This window comes from Muntiacus reevesi, chromosome 22 (genome assembly GCF_963930625.1).
Source record: "Muntiacus reevesi chromosome 22, mMunRee1.1, whole genome shotgun sequence".
NCBI classification, from domain to species: Eukaryota; Metazoa; Chordata; class Mammalia; order Artiodactyla; family Cervidae; genus Muntiacus; species Muntiacus reevesi.
In genome coordinates this window covers 29343509-29367919 of record NC_089270.1, presented here as the reverse complement: position 1 = coordinate 29367919, position 24411 = coordinate 29343509, and the positions used below count along the sequence as shown (strand labels likewise).

At 37.5% G+C, this 24411-nt stretch overlaps 1 protein-coding gene across 1 annotated transcript in view; it reads left to right on the top strand.

The window, feature by feature from the left end:
* The window catches only part of MOB1B (MOB kinase activator 1B), a 56112-nt gene that overhangs the window by 24792 nt on the left and 6909 nt on the right, over nt 1-24411 (top strand). Inside the window, exons 2-5 of the mRNA XM_065914061.1 lie at nt 8862-9028; nt 15099-15192; nt 19597-19730; nt 22221-22384. Coding sequence (XP_065770133.1) covers nt 8862-9028; nt 15099-15192; nt 19597-19730; nt 22221-22384 — 559 coding nt within the window. The remainder of the gene's footprint in view (nt 1-8861; nt 9029-15098; nt 15193-19596; nt 19731-22220; nt 22385-24411) is intronic.

Below are 24411 nucleotides of genomic sequence, written 5' to 3'. Positions count from 1 at the left end.
GATATTTCTCCCAGCAATCTTGATTCCAGCTTGTGCTTCATCCAGCCCAGCGTTTCTCATGATGTACTCTGTGTATAAGTTAAATAAGCAGGGTGACAGTACACAGCCTTGATGTACTCCTTTTCCTATTTGGAACCAGGGTGTTGTTCCACGTCCAGTTCTAGCTGTTGCTTCCTGACATGCATACTGATTTCTCAAGAGACAGGTCAGGTGGTCTGGTATTCCCATCTCTTACAGAATTTTCCACAGCTTATTGTGATTCACACAGTCAAAGGCTTTGGCATAGTCTGTAAAGCAGAAATAGATGTTTTTCTGGAACTCTCTTGCTTTTTTGATGATCCAGCAGATGTTGGCAATTTGATCTCTGGTTCCTCTGCCTTTTCTAATACTAGTTTGAACATCTGGAACTTCACGGTTCACATATTGCTGAATCCTGGCTTGGAAAATTTTGAGCATTACTTCACTAGTATATGAGATGAGTGCATTGTGTGGTAGTTTGAGCATTCTTTGGCATTTCCTTTCTTTGGTATTAGAATGAAAACTGACCTTTTCCAGTCCTCTGGCCACTGCTGAGTTTACCAAATTTGCTGGCATATCGAGTGCAGCACTTTCACAACATCATCTTTTAGGCTTTGAAATAGCTCAACTGGAATTCCATCACCTCCACTAACTTTGTTCATAGTGATGTTTCTTAAGGTGTATGTGTGTGTGTGCTAAGTCGCTTCAGTTGTGTCCGACTCTTTGCAGCCCTATGGATTGTAGCCTGCCAGGCTCCTCTGTCCAAAGTAATCTCTAGGCCAGAAAAATGGAGTGGTTTGCTGTGCACTCCTCCAAGGAATATATGTTAAAGAGCAAGATTTTAAATGTGAAAGTAAAGTTTCCATGACTAAAGATCTTTGCAAAACCTTGAGATAAACCATAAATGATTTTCCTAATAAATTTTCTTTACTATAGGACTTCTGATAGCTTATAAAATACTCGTTTTAATAACATACTAGTGCAATCCCAGGGAGGGGGGAGCCTGAGCCTGGTGGGCTGCCATCTAGGGGGTCACACAGAGTCGAACACGACTGAAGTGACTTGGCAGCAGCAGCAGCAGCGCATCTTTTGGCAATGTGCTAACCAGTGAAGATGTCAAGAATGTTAGGTACCTTCAGTCTGGTCATTCATCTTAGCCATCATGAGATGTGTAGGTGCAACTGCATGCTAACTACCCATTTGGGTGTTTGATAGGTATCTTAAGTTAAGATGGGCAAAAGCCATCTCCCCAAACCTATCTTTTTTTTTTTTTCAAACCTATCTTAATAAATGACCTGTTATCTACCTACTTGAGCCTAAAAACCTAGCAGTCTTCCTTGACTGTCTCGTCTTTACCACTCCACAAATTCTGAAATCCAAAGTGAATCCCATTGGTTCTACCTACAAATATTGGAACCTGGCTTCATCTTTCTTTCTGTTTCCATTAGACCAGGCCATCTTTCTGCTTTATGCTAGTTTCTTAACTGGTTTCTCTGTTTTCACTTTTACCCTCCTGCCAGTCCATTCTCTACATGGAAACTAGAATGGTCTTTTGTAGATTATTAAATTAAGTCATATTATACTTCCTTTTAAAAAAAAAAAGATTCTGCCATGGCTTCCCATTTATACTTAAAATAGTAATCTAAATTCCATACTTTGAACTCTAAAATCTTAGCTAGTGTGGGTCTACAAGCTTTTTCTGATTTCGTATACTGTCATTCATGATGCCCTCATCACAGTTACCTTTTTACCCCTCTTTCTGAAAAAGTCACCTTGTGCAAACACCTAGTTTGTCCTATAAACCTGGAATGCTCTTCCCTCTTTGATAGTTGTCATCTGACTGATTCCTTCTTGTCTTTCTGGCCTCATGGAGGCCTGCTCTAACCACCTAAGGTAATAAAGTGCCTTGTCATATCACATCATTTGTCACATCATTCTGTTATTTTCACCATAGCTCTTAGCACTAACCAGTACTGTATTGTTAGTTTTATTTGTTTTTTTTCTGCCTCCTCTCCCTACCATGAGAATAGAGATTCTTTTGTTCAGTGCTGTGTCCCAGGGTTAGAACAGTGCTACTTAGAATATACTAGGTGGGTGGTCAGAATATTCTAGTTGGATGAAAGAATGCAAGAGTGAAATAAATGAAAGAAACTGACATCGAGGTGGTGAGGAACATTATTGTGAGGCTACTTAGTTTTTTAATAGTAAAGATTTTTCTTTAAACATTAAAAAATTATGCTATAATTAACACACTATAAAATTCATCTTTTAAAGTGTTCAGTGGATTTAGTATATTCACAAAATTGTACAACCATCACAGTTATAGAAGATAAAGATAAATATCATATAGTATTGGGTAGTGGATAAGAGAATGGACTTTGAATGTTTAAATTCTAGGCTTAAATTTTGGCTCCTTACTTTACCAATTTTAAAAGCTTGAGCAAATTAAGTACTTTAAGCTTCAGTTTTGTTACCCATAAAATAAAGTATAGCATACCTACCCCCTGAGACATCTGTATGCAAGTCAAGAAACAACAGTTAGAACCGAACATGGAACAACGGACTGATTCTCAATTGGGAAAGGAGTATATCAAGGCTGTATATTGTCACCCAGCTTATTTAACTTACATGCAGAGTACATCATGAGAAACGGTGGGCTGGATGAAGCACAAGCTGGAATCAAGATTGCTGGGAGAAGTATCAATAACCTCAGATATGCAGATGACACCACCCTTATGGCAGAAAGTGAAGAGGAACTGAAGAGCCTCATGATGAAAGTGAAAGAGGAAAGTGAAAAAGCTGGCTTAACACTCAACATTCAAAAATTGAAGATCATGGCATCCAGTCCCATCACTTCATGGCAAATAGGTCCCATCACTTCATGGCAAATAGATGGGGAAACAGTGGAAACTTTATTTTCTTGGGCTCCAAAATCTCTGCAGATGGTGACTGCAGCCATGAAATTACAAAACACTTGCTCCTTGGAAGAAAAGCTGTGATTAACCTAGACAGCATATTCAAAAGCAGAGACATTACTTTGCCAGCAAGGGTCTGTACAGTCAAAGCTGTGGTTTTTCCAGTAGTCATGTATAGATGTGAGAGTTGGAAAAAGAAAGTTGAGCGCCGAAGAATTGATGCTTTTGAACTGTGGTGTTGGAGAAGATTCTTGAGAGTCCCTTGACTGCAAGGAAATCAAACCAATCCATCCTAATGGATCAGTCCTGAGTGTTCATTGGAAGGTCTAATGCTGAAGCTCCAATACTTTGGCCACCTGATGTGAAGAACTGATTCATCAGGAAAGACCCTGATGCTGAGAAAGATTGAAGGCAGGAGGAGAAGGGGATGACAGGATGAGATGGTTGGATGGCATCACCGACTCGATGGGCATGAGTTTGAGCAAGCTCCAGGTGTTAGTGATGGACAGGGAGGCCTGGCATGCTTCATTCTATGGGGTTGCAAAGAGTCAGACACGACTGAGCCACTGAACTGAACTGAACTGGTAAACATCATAGAGTTAGGAAGATTAAATGAGATATTATATGTAAAATACTTACAGAGTACAAGGTCTGCAGTAAATGTTTGTTAGTATTAATCTTCATCATTACTATTGTAACCCAGGAGTTTTCAGTCTGAGGTTGACTGAAATTAACAAGTGTTCATCAAGTCCCCGATCTCTAGTATTGGACTTAGACCTAAAGAAGGAGCTGCTGATGTGAATAACAGGTTGGTACCGAAGGTGGATCAAAGAGAGCTAATATTAATGGAATTCTTACTACAGGGTTCAATAATAAGGTAGGTATCATTATTACAAACTGAGCCTTGGTAATGTAAAGTGACTTGAAGATAATGGACTGGTTTTTTTAACTTTTTATTTTGTATTGGAGTCCAGGTGATTAACAGGTTGCGGTGGTTGCAGGTGGACAGCAAAGGAACTCAACCATACATATACACGTACCCATTCTCCCCCAGACTCCTCTGCCGTCCAGTCTGCCACATAGCATTGAGCAGAGTTCTGTGCTTTATCCAGGAGGTCCTTGTTGATCATCTGTTTTGAATACAGCCTTACACACGTGTCAGTCCCAAACTCTAACTATCCCTTTACCCCTAGCCTTCCTCCTGGCAACCCTAAGTTCATCCTTTAAGTCTTTGAGTCTGTTTTGTAAATAAGTTCATTTGTATCATTTCTTTTTAGATTCTGCATTTAAAAGGATGTCATATGCTATTTCTCCTCTGTCTGACTTAACTTTACTCAGTACAACAGTCCCTAGGTCCACTCCTGTTGCTGCAAATGGCTTTGTTCCATTCTTTTTAGTGGCCAAGTAATATTCTATTGTATATATGCACCACGTTTTCTTTATCCATTTCTCTGTTGATGGGCATTTAGGTTGCTTCCATGTCTTGGCTGTTGTACACAGTGCCGCAGTGAAGTGAACATCGGAATGCAGTTATCCTTTTGGACCATGTTTTTCTCTGGGTGTATGCCCAAGAAAGGGATTGCAGGGTCATATGATAGCTCTGTTTTTGGCTTTTTAAGGAGCCTCCATACTCTTCTTCCTAGTGGCTGTACCAGTTTATGTTCCAAACAGTGTAGGAGGGTTCCCTTCTCTCCACACCCTCTCTAGCATTTATTGTTTATGGATTTTATGATGATAGTTGTTTTCAATTGGTGTGAGGTGATATCTTGTTGTAATTTTGATTTGCATTTCTTTAATAATTAGCAGTGTTGAGCATCTTTCATGTGCCTCTTGGCCATTTGTATGTCCTTTATGGAAAAATGTTTATTTAGGTCTTCTGCCCATTTTTTGATTCGGTTGTTTGTTTTATTGTTATGCCTCATTAGCTGCTTGCAGGTTTTGGAGACTAATCCATTGTTGGTCACTTCACTTGCAAATATTTTCTCCCAATCTGTGAGTTGTCTTTTTGTTGAATCCCACTTCTGCCATTTAATTAGCTGGGTGATCAGAGTAAGTTGCTTGACTTTGAAGATATGGAGTTATTGATGCAAATAAGTTGATGTAAATTTGTTTCTAATTTTGATTATATTGACATGTTTTTCACTGTCTAAATTATATATAGATATATATTCTTCTAACCTTTCCTAGTGGGGTTTCCCCTGTGGCTCCAGTGGTAAAGAATCTGCCTGCAATGCAGGAGACCTGGATTTGGTCCCTGGGTAGGGAAGATACCCTGGAGAAGGGAATGGCTATCCAGTTCAGTTCTTGCCTGGGAAATCCCATGGACACAGGAGCCTGGAGGGCTACAAAGGGTTGCAAAGAGTCGCAAAGAGTCAGACACCACTGAGTGACTAACACTTTCACTTTTCAGTACTTCCTGGTACCCCCGTTTTGAGTTCTCTGTAAAAACCCCCTCCCCAATTCCTTCAGCCTTAAGATTCTCAAACCCAGTTTAGAAAATACAATTTTGTTGATAGTTGGATTGAACAGTAAGTAGTTAAAATTGAGGGTAATGATGGGTGTAACTGTGTTGAGTTGGTAACCAATGGTTTATGAGAATAAATGTAGATGTCACAATGGGGACCAGTTTATTCTTTAGGGTCTCAAAGAGGAAGTACACAGTGCTTTTGAAATTTACTAAAAGTAGATCAAATTGAATGACTAATTATAACGGATTTGTTTTGTCCGTTTGTCAGAGCTTTCCCTTAAGGCTCACTTATTTACTTGTCAAGCCATTCTGTCTTTCTCTAGAAATTGATTGACCTTCAAATATGAGTAAAAGGACTGGGATAAACAAACCTGACTCCTGGGTATTTATTTTAAAAGAAAAGACCTCAGGGTAATGCTATGACTTGTCAATCACATTTACGTTCTAATCAGAAAGCTCTAAGTTGTCATATAGTTATGACGTCCTGTTGGGAGCTATACAAGAGAAACTAGCTGAATTCCTGTCCTTTAAGACCAAAAAAGCATACAGCTGCTCTCATACATTGTTACTGAGTTTTAAAAGAATCCAACTTATTTTGGGGGAAAAAATAGACCTTATGTAAACATTAAAAATGCATATGCCCTTTAGCAGGGCAATTTTACTTGTAAGAATTTATCTTTTATAATATAGGAGACTTACTGCAGCATTGTTTAAAGTGATAAATGACTGGAAACAACCTAAATGTTTATCAATAGGTGACTGGTTGAAAATATTATCTATCTATATAAGGAAATATTATTCAGTCTTTAAAAAGAATAAAGTAGATCTACCTTAAAGTACAATAATCTTCTGGACGTATTAAAGTGGAAAGCATTCTTTAGTATACTGTAGTAGGCAACAGTTGTATAAAACAAGCACAAGTATTCTTATGCTTGTATAGACAGACCCTGAAAAGGGTGGGATGAGGGGGCTACATATTTTCTGTTGTTGAAAATGTTTTAATATTTGCATCAAATATCTTAACATGCCATGTGAGATACTGGGTTAGCTGAAAAGTTCGTTCGGGTTTTATCGTAGACCTTATATATTTGGCCACGTTAGTGTAAGAGCTTGCACTCACTGATGAGGAATTTTGTGTACATGTTTTGGTACTTGTGCTTTTGAACTTGAGGACTGAAGAGTGAAGAGTTTTGACATGGGAATAAGGAGCAGTACTGATCACCCCTTCCAGAGTAGGGTGCATCCTGGTTGAAGTTTCAGGTAGCAGTTGAAAAAGTTGAATATAATTTGAAAAAAGAACATTTAAAAAATCAGAATACTGAAATGATGAATTATTTTGCCTGAATAAAGCAGAAGGGTCAGAAAGAAGGGGAATTCAGTGGAGGACTTGAAAGCATTTTGGAAGTATAACTGTGCATGGACATGAGGAACTGAGAAGGGAGAGAACTCAGGGAACTGAAAGCATTTTATAAACATCATCTCATCTCTAAATTATACCCTTCTGTAAAAAGTTATTTTCCAGACTTTCAAAAAAGCAAAATAAAGAAATCGAAGCCCAGATGATAATTTGTAGTTTCCTAAGTAACATAAGAAGAAAATAGCAAAATGAGAATGGGCACCTTGTTTTCTTGATTTCCTGTCTATCCCCACCATTATTCTGAGATCACTTGAACCTTGGTATAGGAAAAGCACCATAAAAAAACAAACCAAACAATGTTTTAAAAAATTCTATTTGTAACTTAATGTGTAAGAGCATTCATTTCCAAAGTAAAAATTTCCCCATCCAGTCTTAGGAGATGAGAGTGGGAGTAGGGGTCGAGTCCAGCTTTGGACATTGGACTACCATTTCATTTTTTACTGTGAGTCATTCTGGTTCAGGAAAAGGAAGGATAGTAACATTTGCACAGCATTTTACAGTTTTAAAAGCTTTTTTTCTCATTTATTATTTTCTCATTTTACAGCTCTTGCATGATACAGGTAATGGTAATGTTTTATATTGTTATTAGGCTTTCACTATTAAAGAAAAAATTGGCTCAAGGAAGTTGGGTAATTTGCCTTAAATAACATAGCTGACTAGTGTCAGAACTGACCTTCACAAAACCATACTCAGATTTTTTTTTTTTCTTTTTACCCATGTGTAAGGTCTTTGAGGAGAATGTGTTTAGTTTTGTGGAAGACCAATTCTGAATGGGTCATCCATCAAGAAAACATTTGGAAGCCTAACACTTGAAGGGACAGTGGTTCAATAAGTAGATATTTGTGGGGACCCTCCTGGGTGCTTGTTGTACTCACATTCTCTGCCAGCCCTTTTCAGAGCAGCTTTGTTACAGCATCAGTTGTGGCAGGGTCTGATCAGTGGGCTAATTAAAGGGAGCGTGCTTAACACTTGGTCTGAATACAAACACCAGATTGGTGTTAGGAGAGCTGCTTTTGTGCTTAATCATACAAAACTTAGTAAAAATGTCTTTTGTCAAGAAAATTATTGGTCAAGGTTATTTTTCACACTAAATTTTGATAAAGGAGGAGGAGGAAAATGAAATAAGCCTCAAGTTTGGTAGGCATGATAATCTTTTCTATGTTTTCATATTTCAGAGATGCTGGGAGAGAATTTGACTTTTTATATATTATCTAATTAAACTGAAGAAGAGTTTCCATACTCTAATGTGGGTCCAGAGCCTTAGTATGTTTAATATTTGACTTTGGGGTTCACTCTGAAGTCCATTGGGAAACCACTGAGTGTGGTTTTAAGCAGAAGAGTAATGTCACCTGATTAGTGTTTGTAAAGAGATTGTTGGCTATTGAGTAGAGACTGAAATGATTTAGCATGCGCGCGTGTGTGGATGCACACACACACACACACACCCCCGGCAAGGAGACAGACAGACAGACAGACATACACACACCGCACCCCTGGCACAGAGAGGGGTCAGTGTTGAGAGCTGAGCCTGGGCTGGGAAGACCCTCTGGAGGGGGGACATGGCAACCCACTCAGTATTCTTGCCTGGAGAATCCCCATGGACAGAGGAGCCTGGCGGGCTACAGTACTGCTTGTACAAAGGAAATTATTTATCTTAGAACAAGAGCCTTAGAATAGGGGTAAAAAAGAATACAGTGACTAAAGATCATCACAGACTACTTTTTTATTTTTATGTATTACAGCCTCTAGTCCTGAATCATTAATTTATTGTTGGATTTGTTAGCTGGATTAGTTATAGCTAAAAATTCTTTTTTCTCCTTTGTAGTTACAGTAGAGAATATAGAGAAGGCTGTAGGAGTTTGGGGTATCAAACAGTAGTTACAGCAATGATATTTCCAAGATTTAATGTAGCCAGTACAATTTCAAGCTATACATTGGTGGACTTTTAGAATCACTTCTATGCTATTTTATCCACTGGTATCGTGTGGTAGACTCTGTGGAAGGTCGTGCCTTAAACACTCTTTTTTTTCTTTTCTATTCATAGTGGGAGTCGCTCGTCTAAAACGTTTAAACCAAAGAAGAACATTCCAGAGGGTTCTCACCAGTATGAGCTCTTAAAGCATGCAGAGGCCACTCTGGGCAGTGGCAACCTGCGGATGGCTGTCATGCTCCCTGAGGGGGAGGATCTAAATGAGTGGGTTGCCGTGAACAGTAAGTAGTCTTTCTGTTCCTCAGTGGGCTCTGTCAGGTCAGTAGGCTCACTGTAGGTCAGAGTTGGCTGCTGTGTTTTCTAGCATTTAGTTAGCACCCTGAAGCCACAATATAGTGGTACCTCAATCCACTTTAACCTTTGTGATACTTTATTTCTGAATATGGAATTACATGAAATTATCTCCTGTTATCATGTAATACAAAGCATAGATTTACCATCTTCTTGGAAAAAATAATAATATAGCAATTGATGTCTGTAGGACACTATGTGTCTGGCATTCTGCTATTTCTACATGAATTATTTATTTTATTGTCGTTTAATTGATTTATAATATTGTATTGTTTTCACATGTATAATATATTGATTCAGTATTTTTATAGATTATTACTGAATCTAAAATTACTGCAGTACAATGGCTATATTTCCCTGAGCTGTACAATATACCCTTGTAGCTTTTTTATTTGATACTTGCTGGTTTGTACCTCTTAATCCCCTGTGTCTATCTGGCCCTTCTTCCCTTCTCTCTCCCTACTGGTAACCAATAGTTTGTTCTCTATATCTGTGAGTCTGTTTCTGTTTCGTTATATTCATTCATTTTGGTTTTTAGATCCTACAGTTAAGTGATATCATATAGAATTTGTTTTTCTGTGTTTGACTTAACTTCATTAAGCAAAATACCTTCCAGGTCCATCCATGTTGTTGTAAATGTTAAATTTCATTCTTTTTTATGGCTCAGTAATGTACCATTGTGTGTGTGTATGTGTGTGAGGGAGATATATATGTATGTATATATATAAATACATACACACACACACACACCCCGTTATCCATTTATCTGTTAATGGACGTTTTAGGTTGCTTCTGTATCTTGGCTACTAACTTCCATATGCTGCTTTGACATTGGGGTGCATGTATCTTTTCAAATTATTGTTTTTATTTTCTTCTACATGGATTACTTTATTTCATCTTTACAATCTCATGATGTAGGTATTATTATTATCTGAGTATACTGATAAGAAATCTGAGACAGAAAATTGTAGTAATTAGGCTAGGTTATATAGCTAGTAGTGATAGAGGCTGGGCTCAAATATAGTTATATAATTTTAGAGACTGCTTTAACCACTATGCCAAATTGCCTCTTCAAGTAGCATACTCAGTTATTTGTCTTAACTATGCTTTAAAAAAAAAAAAATTCAATAGTGATCTTATGAAATTAGTGAAATGTATTTATGATATATTCTTAACCTCTAGGAAGAAAAAAATATAAGTAAAAAGTAAATATATTCCTGGGAGTTAAGCAGAAAAAGTGGGGAAATAAAAGTGGTACTTTGTATTCAAGGTTTATCGGACTCGGTGAGGAAATTAATAAAGTTTTATAATTGGAGGAAATTTATATGACTCTAGTAGAAATAAAAATAAATTGAAAATATATACTAAATGTCTAGGCTTTTATTAAGGAGAAGCAGAATCATATTTTTATTATAATACTTGATGGTATTTTATTGTGATTTGAAACATATCATGGGATTTATAAATTGAGGTGCCACCCACTGATAACTTTTAGGAATCTAAAGGATTTTACTGAGATGTCTTAAAACCTCACTGTGACAGCAGTTCCTTAAGAGCAATATTTATTATACTACAGTTATCCTCCTGACCCCAGAGAGTTTATTTACTGAAGAGATGAAAGTAATTTGTTTACTTTATTGTTGAGACTCATCTAACTTATTAAATAGTTCTATGCAGAATAAATTTCTAACATATGTGCATATTCTTTTTTTTGATACTTTTTTGTGCCTTTTCTTGTACCATTTATTTGCGAGCTCATTTTCTAATTTGAAAAGCCTGAGGAAGCGGGTAGCTGACGGGAACTCGTGCTATGGCACAGGGAGCTCAGCTTGATGATCTGTGATGACCCGAGGTTGTGGGATGGGGAGTGGGACGGAGGGGACAGATGAGTACATACAGCGGGAATCCCTCCACTGTACGCCAGAACTGACGCAGCAGTGTGACATAGGGCTTCTCTCCTACGTGAGATTCTGACTTTTATAAAACCAGATCACTGTTACCTGTCTGTATTCTGCCTCCATAGCCAGAACTGTCTGTACTATTGAAATGTCTAGAACTTGAGGAACTTCTAAAATTTCACAGACATTTTGCATTTATAGCCGGAAGAAAATTACTTTGAACTGAGGTGTTAGAACATCCCCATAGAACATGGAACTCTGCTTTTAAAATATAGCAATTGACTGAAATATTGGATTACAGTTTTTTCTTATATATATGTATATATATACACACACACATATAGTAATCTTTCCAAATGACACTTATAAAGTGAATAGGATTTGAGACTAAACAGATAATTTCCATTACTGACAGTGATTAAGTGAACATTTCGGGTACATAAAAGGCTGAAGGGAATTTGTTGAGAAGATTGATATCTTAATGGCCTTTTGGCTTCAGTTTACTTGCCAGATGAAGATAAATGGTAGAAGATAGGACGTTTTACAAATTCAATAACTAATCTCATAGCCAGAAGCCAGAGGCTGTTTTTGAATATTCTGCTGCCAGAAAGAGTGATAGCTTAAAGATAGAAACTTCAGAGTTTTGGAAAAAGCAGATGTATAGCTTATATATAATTAATTTTTGTTGCATAGAATCTTGAGGTCATGTCTTTGTGGAAGAAAACTAACAATGATTAAATGTCTCCTTTATGAGACAAGTCTTTTTTTTTTTTTTTTTTCTTTTTTCTTTTTTTAGCACTCTGCAATAAACCAAATTTTAGAGGTAGGAAACTGAGATCCAGGGAGGTTAAGTAACAACTGTTAAGTATAGAGCTGGGATTCAAAGCCATAGGTTACCCTTTGTTCACATGGAGGACAACTCAATTAAAAATGGGCCAAAGAACTAAATAAACATTTTCCCAAAGAAAATATACAGATGGCCAATAAGCACATGAAAAGATGCTCAATATCACTAATTATCCAAGAAATACAAATATAAACCACAGTGAGTACTTGGGTGCAATCTCATAAACGACAGAATGATCTCTGTTCATTTCTAAGGCAAACCATTCAATATCACGGTTATCCAAGTCTATGCCCCAACCAATAATGCTGAAGAAGCTGAAGTTGAACAGTTCTATGAAGACCTACATGACCTTCTAGAACTAACACCCAAAAAAGATGTCCTTTTCATTATAGGGGTTGGAATGCAAAAGTAGGAAGTCAAGAGATATATGGAGTAACAGGCAAGTTTGGCCTTGGAATACAAAATGAAGCAGGGCAAAGGCTAACAGAGTTTTGCCAAGAGAATGCACTGGTCATAGTAAACACCCTCTTGCAACAACACAGGAGAAGACTCTACACAATGACATCACCAGATAGCCAATACCGAAATCAGATTAATTATATTCTTTGCAGCCAAAGATGGAGAAGCTCTATACAGTTACCAAAAACAAGACCAAGAGCTGACTGTGGCTCAGATCATGAACTCCTTATTGCAAAATTCAAACTTAAATTGAAGAAAGTAGGGAAAACCACTAGACCATTCAGGTATGACCTAAATCAAATCCCTTACGATTATACAGTGGAAGTGACAAATAGATTCAAGGGCGTAGATCTGATAGAGTGCCTGAAGAACTATGGACGGAAGTTCCTGATACTGTACAGGAGGTAGAGATCAAAACCATTCCCAAGAAAAAGAAATGCAAAAAGGCAAAATGGCTGTCTGAGGAAACTTACAAATAACTGAGAAAAGAAGAGGAGCAAAAGGCAAAGGAGAAAAAGAAAGATATCCATCTTAATGCAGAGTTCCAAAGACTCCTAAGGAGAGGTAGGAAAGCTTCCTAAGTGATCAATGCAAATAAATAGAGGAAAACAAGAGAATGGGAAAGACTAGAGATCTCTTCAAAAAATTAGAGATACCAAGGGAACATTTTATGCGAAGATGGGCACAATAAAGGACAGAATCGGTCTGGACCTAACAGAAGCATATGAAGAAGAGGTGGCAAGAATACACAGAAAAACTAGACAAAAAAGATCTTGATGACCCAGATAATCACGATGATGTGATCACTGACCTAGAGCCAGACATCCTGGAGTGTGAAGTCAAATGGGCCTTAGGAACCATCACAATGAACAACGCTAGTGGAAGTGATGGAATTCCAACTGAACTATTTCAGATCCTAAGAGATGATGCTGTTAAAGTGCTACACTCAATATGCCAGCAAATTTGGAAAACTCAGCAGAGGTCATAGGACTGGAAAAGGTGACTTCATTCCAATCTCAAAGAAAGGCAATGCCAAAGAATGTTCAAGTACTGCACAATTGCACTCATCTCAAACGCTTCCAAAGTAAAATTCAGATTCTCCAAGCGAGGCTTCAACAGTACCTGAACTGAGAACTTCCAGATGTTCAAGCTGGATTTAGAAAAGGCAGAGGAACCAGAGATCAAATTGCCATCATCCATTGGATCATAGAAGAAGCAAGAGAGTTCCAGAAAAACATCTGCTTTACTGACTACACCAAAGCCTTTGACTGTGTGGATCACAGCAAACTGTGGGAAATCTTTTTTTTTTTTTTTTTTAATTCTTAAAGAGATGGAAATACTGGACCATCTTACCTGCCTCCTGAGAAATCTGTATGTAGGTCAAGAAGCAATGGTTTGAACTGGACATGGAACAATGGACTGGTTCCAAATAGGGAAAGGAGAACATCAAGGCTGTGTATTGTTACTCTGCTTACTTAACTTATATGCAGAGTACATCATGTGAAATGCTGGACTGGATGAAGCACAAGCTAGAATCATGATTGCCAGGAGAAATATCAATAACCTTAGATACGCAGATGATACCACCCTTATGGCAGAAAGCAAAGAGAAACTAAAGATCCTCTTGATGAAAGTGAAAGAGGAGAGTGGAAAAGCTGGCTTAAAACTCAGCATTTAGTGAACTAGGATCATGGCATGCAGTCCCATCACTTCATGGCAAATAGATGGGGAAACAATGGAAACAGTGAGAGATTTTATTTTCTTGGGCTCCAAAATCACTGCAGATGGTGACTGCAGCTACAAAATTAAAAAAGACACTTGCTCCTTGGAAGAACAACTATGACCAAGCTAGACAGTATATTAAAAAGCAGAGACATTACTTTGCAACAGAGGTCCATCTAGTCAAAGCTATGATTTTTCCAGTAGTCATGCATGGATGTGAGAGTTGGACCATCAAGAAAACTGAGCACTGAAGAACTGATGCTTTTGAACTGTGGTGTTGGAGAAGACTCTTGAGAGTCCATTGGACTGCACGGAGATCAAACCAGTCTATCCTAAAGGAAATCAGTCCTGAGTATTCATTGGAAGGACTGATGCTGAGGCTAAAGCTCCAGTACTTTGGCCACCTGATGGGAAGAACTGACTCATTAGAATAGACCCTGATGCTGGAGAAGATCAAAGGCAGGAGAAAATGGGGACGACAGAGGATGAGATAGTTCTATGGCATCACCGACTCAATGGGCATGAGTTTGAGCAAGCTCCAGGAGTTGGTGATGGACAGGGAAGCCTGGCATGCTGCAGTCCACGGGGTCACAAAGAGTCAGACACAACTGAGTGACTAAACTGTACTGAACTAAGTGAAAAGTCGAGTTTTATTATTTTCCATAGAGATAGCCAAGAGACTCAGAAACTGTCTCACTCTTAGTGATCTGTGAACGTTCTTTATATATTCTGAATACAGGATTTTTATTGATGATATGTGTTGCAAATAATTTTTCCCACTCTGTCCTTGCCTTATTTAAAATTTATTTATTTTTAATTGAAGGATAATTATAATATTGTGTTGGTTTCTGCCATACATCAACATGGTGTGCTTGCCTTTTTATTCTCTTAAGGGAGTCACTTAACCAGAAGCTCCCAAATTCAGTGAGTTAAGTATTTTTTCTTGTATACTGATTATCTGTTCTTTGTTGAGGAAAGAATATGGATAGAGCTCATATTTTGCTGAAATAAAAGATTCTCTTTGAGTAAAATTAAAATTTAACTTTTTACCTGTAAATAATATTTGCTTTGCAGCTGTAGATTTCTTCAATCAGATCAACATGCTTTATGGAACAATCACAGATTTTTGTACAGAAGAAAGTTGTCCAGTGATGTCAGCTGGCCCAAAGTAAGATGTGATTCATGATCAGTTCTCAATTTTACTGTATCATACAGTTCTTAGATAAGAGGAAAATTTCTGACCTTACAATTTCTATATTTACTGTCTCCTTCCGTGATTCACCAATGACTAGTATTTTGAGCCAAGAGTTTCTTAGCCTGAACTTTATGGTCCTCCTACTGTACTGTCCTCCATCCTGCCTTTTTCTGTTCGCTTCTGCTTCTCTATCCAGACTAGCTTATTAAAAATGCTTCCATTACATTTTAAAAAGTAGAAATAATTGTTGATATGCAATGTTATGTTAGTTTCAGGTGTATTGCATAATGATTTGACATTTCCATACATTATGAAATGATCGTCATGTTAAGTCTAGTAGTCATCTGTTCCCATACAAAGTTATTACAGTGTCATTGACCATACTCTTTATGTTGAATAGTATATTCTCAAGCTGACTTACAACTGGAGGTTTGTATCTTTAAATAAATATAAATATATATACATACCGCATATTCTTTATTTATTCATCTGTTGATAGACACTTAAGTTACTTTCATATTTTAGGTATTGAAAATAATGTTGCAATGAAAAATTGTTTGCATATATCTTTTCAAATTAGTGTTTGTGTTTTCTTTGCGTAAATACCCAGAAATGAAATTGCCAGATCTTATGGCAGTTCTATTTTTAATATTCTGAAGAGACTCTGAAGCACCTCTATACATTTTTCCATAGTGGCTGCACCAATTACAGTTTCATCAGCAGTGCATAAAAATTTCCTTTTTGTTAAATGCTTGCCAATATTCATTATTTGTTGTCTTTTGATAATAGCCATTTTAACAGATTTGAAACAGTATCTCACTATGGTTTTAGTTTCCATTTCCCTCATGATTGATGAAATTGAGCATCTTTTAATGTGTCTGCTGTTCATCTGTATGTCTTTGTAAAAATGTCTATTCAGGTCCTCTGTCCATCTTTTAATTGGGTTGTTTATTTTTTTGATGTTGAGTTATGGGGTCGCTAAGAGTTGGACACGACCGAGCGACTTCACTTTCACTTTTCACTTTCATGCATTGGAGAAGGAAATGGCAACCACTCCAGTGTTCTTGCCTGGAGAATCCCAGGGCTGGGGGCCCTGGTGGGCTGCCGCCTATGTGGTTGCACAGAGTCGGACACAACTGAAGCAGCTTAGCAACAGCATATGACTCCTTTGGTAGAATTCACCTGTGAAGCTATTTGGTCTTTCACTTTTGTTTGTTGGGAGGTTTTTTGTTTGTTTGTTTTTTAAAATTACTGATTCATTTTCAATACTGGTAATCCATCTGTTCATATTTCCTATTTTTTCCAGATTCAGTTTTGGGAGATTGTATGTTTCTAGGAGTTTATCCCTTTCCTCTAAGTTATCCATTTGATTGGCTGTAATTTTTTGTAGTAATCTCTTAATGATCATTTGTACTTCTGTGCTATTGTTTTTAACGTCTTTCATTTCTGATTTTATTTCTTTGGGTTTATCAATTTTATTTTTTCAGAGACCAGGTGTCAGTTTCATTAATGTTTTCTATTTTTTTTTCTTAGTTTCTATCTCATTTAATTATGCTCTTTTCCTCATGATTTCTTTCTTTCCACTAACTTTGGGTTTTATTTGTTCCATTTTCCCAGGTAATTAAAGCTTAGATTGTTTATTTGAGATTTTTCTTATTTTCTGAGGTAGGCTTATATTGCTATAAAATTCCCTCTTAGAACTGCTTTTGCTGCATCCCATGTATTTTGGATCACTATGTTTTGTTTTCATTTGTCTCTAGGTATTTTTTGATTTCCTCTTTGATTTCTTCAGTGACCCATTGGTTTTTGGGTAGTATATTGTTTAGACTCCACCTGTTAGTACTTTTTGCAGTTTTTTTCTTGGAATAGTTTCTCTGTTGTTATTTATTATTGTTGTTAACCAAGAAATGAATATTTGGGAATTTGCAGTTTAAAAGTTCATACCATGATGAGAGAAATAAATTTCAGACAACTATTTGTCAAAGGTGAAATAAAAAAAATCATTGGGGACAAAATAGAGTCAGAAGATGAAGTCATCTTAAGTTTAGTGAAAGTGAAAGTTGCTGAGTTGTGTTTGACTCTTTGCGACCCTATGGACTATACAGTCCGCGGAATTCTCCAGGCCAGAATCCTGGTGTGGGTAGCCTTTCCCTTCTCCAGAGGATCTTCTCAACCCAGGAGTCGAACCTAGGTCTCCCACATTGCAGGCAGATTCTTTACCAGCTGAGCCACAAGGGAAGCCCAAGAATACTGGAGTGGATAGCCTATCCTTTCTCCAGCTCATCTTCCCGACCCAGGAATTAAATCGGGGTCTCCTGCATTGCAGGCGGATTCTTACCAACTTAGCTATCAGGGAATCCCCATCTTAAGTATAAACATGACAAAAGAAAAAGATTCAGGGGATCATAGTTATAAACTCTAGAAGTATAAGCAATATACAGTTTTGTTTTTCAGAAAGCTTTAGGGCATTGAAAATTAGTATTTTTTTATAAAGCTTCAGGGTATTGAAAATGATTTTTGGTTTACTGTGTCCGCTTTTGGCTTTCGAATTTAAAAATGAATATAGGGGACTTTCCTGGTGGTCCAGTGGCTAAGATTCCAAGCTCCCAATGTAGGGGGTGCAGGCTCCATTCCTGGTCAGAGCAGTAGATCCCACACGCCACAATCAAATCCTGTATACTGTAGGTAAGACTCAGCGCGGCCAAATAAATACATAAAATACAAATTTAAAAAAATGAATATGGAACACCTGGAAATCTTTAACAGAATGAAAAACATGACTATAAGAGAAATGCAAAACCATTAAGAATTCATAACAGAAGGGAGAAAACGTAGGTGAATCCCTGTCTTTTTAAGCACAGACTAAGCTGTTGCTGCTGTTAGTCACTCAGTCTTGTCTGGCTCTCTGTCCCCATGGACTGTGACTCGCCAGGCTCCTCTGTCCATGGAAGTTCCCAGGCAAGAATACTGGAGTGGGTTGCCATTTCCTTCTCCAGGAAGACTAAGTAATGATGGTTTAAAGTCCTACCATTCATATTCTCTATCTCCAAAGACAATCAAACAAGAAAAAGCTTAAGGCACACCTGAGACTTTGTTTTATATTAGGAAGAGTCTCTTGACTGTGAAAGTGATTAAATAGGGAAACAGGATGCCAGGAAGTGTTGGGAAATTGCCTATTGGAGATCTTCAAAGTAAACTTGACATTTTATCCCTGTTTCCCAGGGTTGGCAATAAGACGTGGTGTCACAATATTTATTTGAGTGTATCCTATTTAACATTTACTGCTCAAGTGTGAGTAGCTATGATTAAATAGAAAGCATCTTTATTTATCCTGTCTCAAGATGGTTTTCATTGTTTAAAATACCCTGTAGTGTTTTTCCATTATATTTTCTTTCAGCTCCTTTTCTAGCCTTTCTCACCTGTTGTTCTGTCAGTCCAAACTCTGGGGCAAAGTTAGAAAAACACAACTGATTCAAAGGGAGAGGCAGAGGTAATCTTTCAGAAACTAAACTAAATGCTAGTTCAGTTTAGACATTTTTGTACTTTGGAGTTTCGGCTGCATGCTTATTATCTTAAAAATCAGGTTGTGGTTGTGAGTGTATGTTTGTGTAGTTAACTCCATGAGCATTCTGTTGCACTGTTTTCACATACTCATTTACAGATTTCTCTTCTCTACCAGTCTTTTCTCTGTGAGAATAGAGAAAACGTCTTTCAGTTCAGTGTCCTTTGTTCAAGAGCAGCATTCCTTGACTCATCATTTCACGTATCGTAGGTGCGCATTAAAAGTTTATTGTACCAAAGGATAGTGTCTCGTTAATACCCAAATACTGTAGGCATCCTTATTTGGAGTTCCAGTCTTCCTCTAAGGCTTGTTTAGCTCCTCAACCAAGTATACTCAAATATTGAATCATTCTCTTTTTCATTCCTTTTACTTTGGCACTTCTGTTTCATTCTCTATCTTTAACCCAAATTTTAACGCCCCAAGTTAAAGAGAATTGTACTGTGTAAGGAGAAATGTTTTTTGAGGAAGAAGGCAACAATTATAAAGATTAAAGATGATCACCATAGAAGTAGGAAATAAACTTAGGGTTTCTGCTATGGCAATTATACTGTATGTGATTCTAAAATATAAAAATTATATATGAAGGGAAGTTCACAAAAAATGAGCTTGGTAGAATCTTAGTTTGTATCCTGATAAATGCAAAATAGTTTAATAGCAATTTAAAAATGCCAAATATAAAAAAATATTTATTTGGAGGAGGAGATTAAAATATGTCCTGAATATATTCATAAAAAACATATGTGTAATACAAAAAATACAGACATTATGTATAGATTATATTGACATTCTGTGTGCTTTTTATCTTTCCAATACAGATATGAGTATCATTGGGCAGATGGAACAAACATAAAGAAGCCTATTAAGTGCTCTGCACCAAAGTATATTGATTACCTGATGACTTGGGTTCAGGACCAGTTGGATGATGAGACATTATTTCCATCAAAAATTGGTATAATTGTTTTGGTTAACTGGGATCCATCATGATTTATTTACCTTCATACTTTTCTAGGACTTACAATAGAATTTCCTGTATATTCAAGGAACCATGCTAGATTAATTGTCACTTCAAAATATTTCTAATATTTCTAATCTTATATGCTTGAAAAGTGTCTTTTTCATACCAAGCTTATCATGCATTAATTAGGTAAACCTCCCTATAATTTTAAACAATAAGAAGATCTGTATATCTTGGACTGTAACAAATCTGGCTTGTGTTAAGGGAAAAAAAGAGACTGGACGTTGGGTAGACAGCTGGTAATCATCTGCTGTAGTCGTATCCATTTTATATTTAGAAAGGGAGTTTGTATGACCTTAGGCTTCCTGCGTGGCTCAGCTGATAAAGTATCCACCTGCAATGCGGGAGACCTAGGTTCGATCCCTGGGTTGGGAAGACCCCCTGGAGAAGGGACCGGCTACCCACTCCAGCATTCTGGCCTGTACAGTCCATGGGTCATGGAGTAACCCGTTGAGTCTGACCCGAAGAGTCGGACATGACTGAGTGACTTCCACTTTCTTTCACTTTTGTATGATATAAACCCAGTATTACATCATATTTTTATCAGCATTTGTGTTCGTGACCCATAGCATGAACCTTGCCAACTGTGAAATCAGACTAGGTGAGAAGAAAACAAGATGTGATGGGTTGGCCTGTTAGCACCTAAGTGACTTTTGCTTTTTTTATATTCACTGACCTTTTAAAGGGCTAAACTTTCAAGCAGAAATTATTTACATTTATTTATTTATTTATTCACATTTATTTATTTACATTTATTTATTAACAGTTCATATGATTTTACTGTGTCAAACTGCTTACAGCTGTGTTTTCTGAAAAAAATAAGAATTTGCTTTTTCAACTTCTTGACTGTATTTTATGCTTTTTTTACTTTTGGGGAGAAGGGTATGGTGGAGGAGACAGCAATGTAAATAGTTGCTGTTGTGACACATTCGTTGAATGCTTTAACTACTTCAAAACCTTTGTAATGAAAGGTCTATTTTTCAAAACTGCATTCCTTATATACATAGTACTGTATGGGATAAGTGCCCTCATCTTTTATCTTCCATATTTTTAAACTTTTTATTTTAATCCAATTTTAGACTTCTGTTAATGGAAAATTTGTAAGAATCATGCAAAGAACCCTCATATATCCTTCCTCCAGATTGTTTAGTTGCCAGCATTTTAACTCATTTACCTTCCCTCTCTCTCCCTTCTTCCCTCCCTGCTTCTCTCCTTCCCTCACTCCTTCCCTACATTCTCTTCCCTCCTGACCCCACATTCTCTCTTTTTCCTGAAGATTTGAGAGTAAGTTGCATATATGATGACCTTTATCTCCATGTGCTTCAATGTGTATTTTCTGAGACGATCACAGAGTAACTTTCAAAATCAGGAAATTAATAACAGTACAATATTATTGTCTAATTTACAGATCTTATTCCGATTTTTCAGTCTTTTTTGGTCTTTCATGACATTGACATTTCTGAAGAGTGTAACATGCTATTTTGTGTAGTGTCCCTTCATTTGGGAGACACTTATGTCCCCCCAGATGTCTTATGTTGTCTTACGTTTTCTTGTGACCTGTAACTTTTTTCTTTTAAACTTTAATTTTATATTGAAGCATAGCCGATTAACAATGTTGTGATAGTCTCTGGTAGGCTGCAAGGGGACTCAGGCATACATATACATGTACCCTTTCTCCCCCAAACTCCCCTCCCATCCAGGCTGCCAGAAAGCACTGAGCAGAGTTCCCTGCTGTGCCATGCAGTAGGACCTTGTGGTGACTTATTATATTTTTAAATGGGCAGTAGGCAATGACCACATTGAAGCCAGTAGTACCATACTAGTATTTGGCTTGTGTTTTGCCTGTCTGGATCATTTAGCCAGTTTAACAAGGGATGTGGATTTTTGTATTTTTCTAGTTATATATTTGTTTAATGCTATAAAAGTGCTCTAATTCAGAAAACCAGTCTCTCTAATTGAGCAGAGACTACAGCTGATTTCAAGATAAATGTATTCCTGGTGTAGTAATGCAATAACTTCCATAGGAAAAAAAATACAAAACTGTATTGCCGGCATTTCAAACAAAACTAAATGTGGTAATACATTATTTGTGTTCAGCATAAGAAATCTGAGGGGCTAGGCTAGCATTTTAGCTCCATTACCATCTCAGACATTTATTTGTTGTATTTTTTGTAAACTGGTGTTATATTACAGGCCTAAGGGGCTCTACTGAAGACAGATTCTTATTCCATAGAAGCATTGACGTTTGTCTTCATTCATGATATACTGAGAACATTTGAAAAGTACAATGGGTATATTAAGTGGTAATAAAAATATCTCTTATTTTCCGCCTTGTTTTGGTAATTTATGTTGTCACTTGCTGACAAACTCATACTGCCTTATTCTCTTCTTGTTAATAGAGGGAGTTGTTTATCTCTTTACTAGGTGTCCCATTTCCGAAGAATTTCATGTCTGTGGCAAAAACTATACTCAAACGCCTCTTTAGGGTTTATGCTCACATTTATCATCAGCATTTCGACCCTGTGATCCAGCTTCAAGAGGAAGCACATCTCAATACATCTTTCAAGCACTTTATTTTTTTTGTCCAGGTAAGTTGGATTAGGGGCTTCCCCAATAGCTCAATATTTGGTAAAGAATTTGGTAAATTCTCAGAATTTGGTAAAGAATCCACCTGTGATGCAGGAGACCTGGGTTTGACCTGTGGGTTGGAAAGATCTCCTGGAGAAGGGAAAGGCTACCCACTCCAGTATTCTGGCGTGGAGAAATCCATGAACTGTTTAGTTCATCAGTTTGCAAAGAGTCGGACACGACTGAGCAACTTTACTTTCAAGCTGGATTAGGAGATATTTTTTGCTCAGTAAAAGCAGTTATCTACAGAGTAATGAGGTGAATACTACATCCATACTGTCAGAATAAAATTTGCTCCATTTCTTTAGTCTTTATCCTCTTTAATACTTGCCATGATGATAAAGACTTGCCTTCAGTTTCTGAATTCCATCACAAGTCTACAGTGAATCTGAACAATCTTACTTCAGCTAACTGTCTGTAATGGAGCAGCTGAAGAGGGAACTTGGCTGGTAGACATGGAGATGAACTTATCTCTGAGCGCTCCTGCTACTCCTTTTTCCTGTCTACTCTGGATCTTTTTTCGAAGATCTGCCATGGAAATGAACTTTAAATAGCATATCTTTTCCCTCCTTTTAAAACCATATTCTAAGTTCTGAATTTGATACTGTCCATTATTCCAAAGAGGGAAAAATGTCCCAAAGAGCGTTGATATTCCGGAGGCCCATTAATCTTTGATCTGACTCCTTAGGTTGACCTCCTCTTCCTTCACTGTTTAGTTCTCAGACAGCTGGCCTTAGAGATGTAGACTAAAAGAAATGAGGTTATTCTTGCCCTGCTATAGTAATTAGAGAACCAACAGGTAGGAGTGAAAAAGGTAGAAATGCATAAACTGAGCAGATATTTTTCAGTGGAGGTTGGAGAAGGAAGATGGTAGGTAGGAGATGTCCACGACTTATATCTCTGTTGTTTTTTTAATCTGTTTTTGTATATAAACTTATAAATGCCTTTCTCACACTCATCTCCACAAAGAAAAATTTATTTTCCTTCTATTCACACTCCTCACACTGAGGGCACACGTTTTGTATCTTAATTTCACCTATATAAACAAAGAAAATTTAGGAGATAGTAACTTGGAAAAGACCCTGATGCTTGGAGGGATTGGGGGCAGGAGGAGAAGGGGACGACAGAAGATGAGATGGCTGGATGGCATCACCGACTCAATAGACATGAGTTTGGGTAAACTCCGGGAGTTGTGATGGACAGGGAGGCCTGGTGTGCCGCGATTCATGGGGTCACAAAGAGTCGGACACGACTGAGCGACTGAACTGAACTGAACTGAACTTGCCAAAACCATTGCTCTGAGCAATTATTTTACTGTGGTGTCCCATCTATAGACACCAGTAGAAACAAAGAAAATGTTACACTGAATGTCTGCCTCCGTGCCTTGGTTTAGGCAGAACATGATTACTTGAGGTTTCAGTAGTTTGAGAGAGGATTTCTCTCACCAGAAAGTTTAGTTTTACCTTACTGTATGATGTTAAAGTACCCTGTATCTCCCAACTCCTAGCAAATAGTACGAAATTGGTATGTGGCATTTACCACATCTGAGTCTCATTATATCTGAGGACACTGCTGGTTTTAAAGATGGGTCCATTGGTTATATAGTATCACCTCTTTGAGTGAGAGTGGCCCCTGCCCTGGACCTCACAATTTAGAAGTTTTACCCTGGCCCTTCTCCAGCTTACTTCTTCCCACAGAGTGAGAAATCCACAGGGCCAAGAACATACCTGCATAGGTCCCTTCTGGTATGCACTTGGGTACCTGAGATTCAGAATTCCCTGCCCACGTGGTCCCAGTGTATTTCCAGGATCTGCATGGATCTTTTCTGTTGGTCCACTCTTTTAAGGGAAGGTCATGTCTCATGTGTATACCTCTAAACCTAAGGAATACCCATATTGCAGCTGTTCATGAGTCTGTGTGGACATTGCCTTTATAAGCCAGTCAGGGTGTCCACACTCCTGCATTTGAGAGCCTTTGAATTACAGGA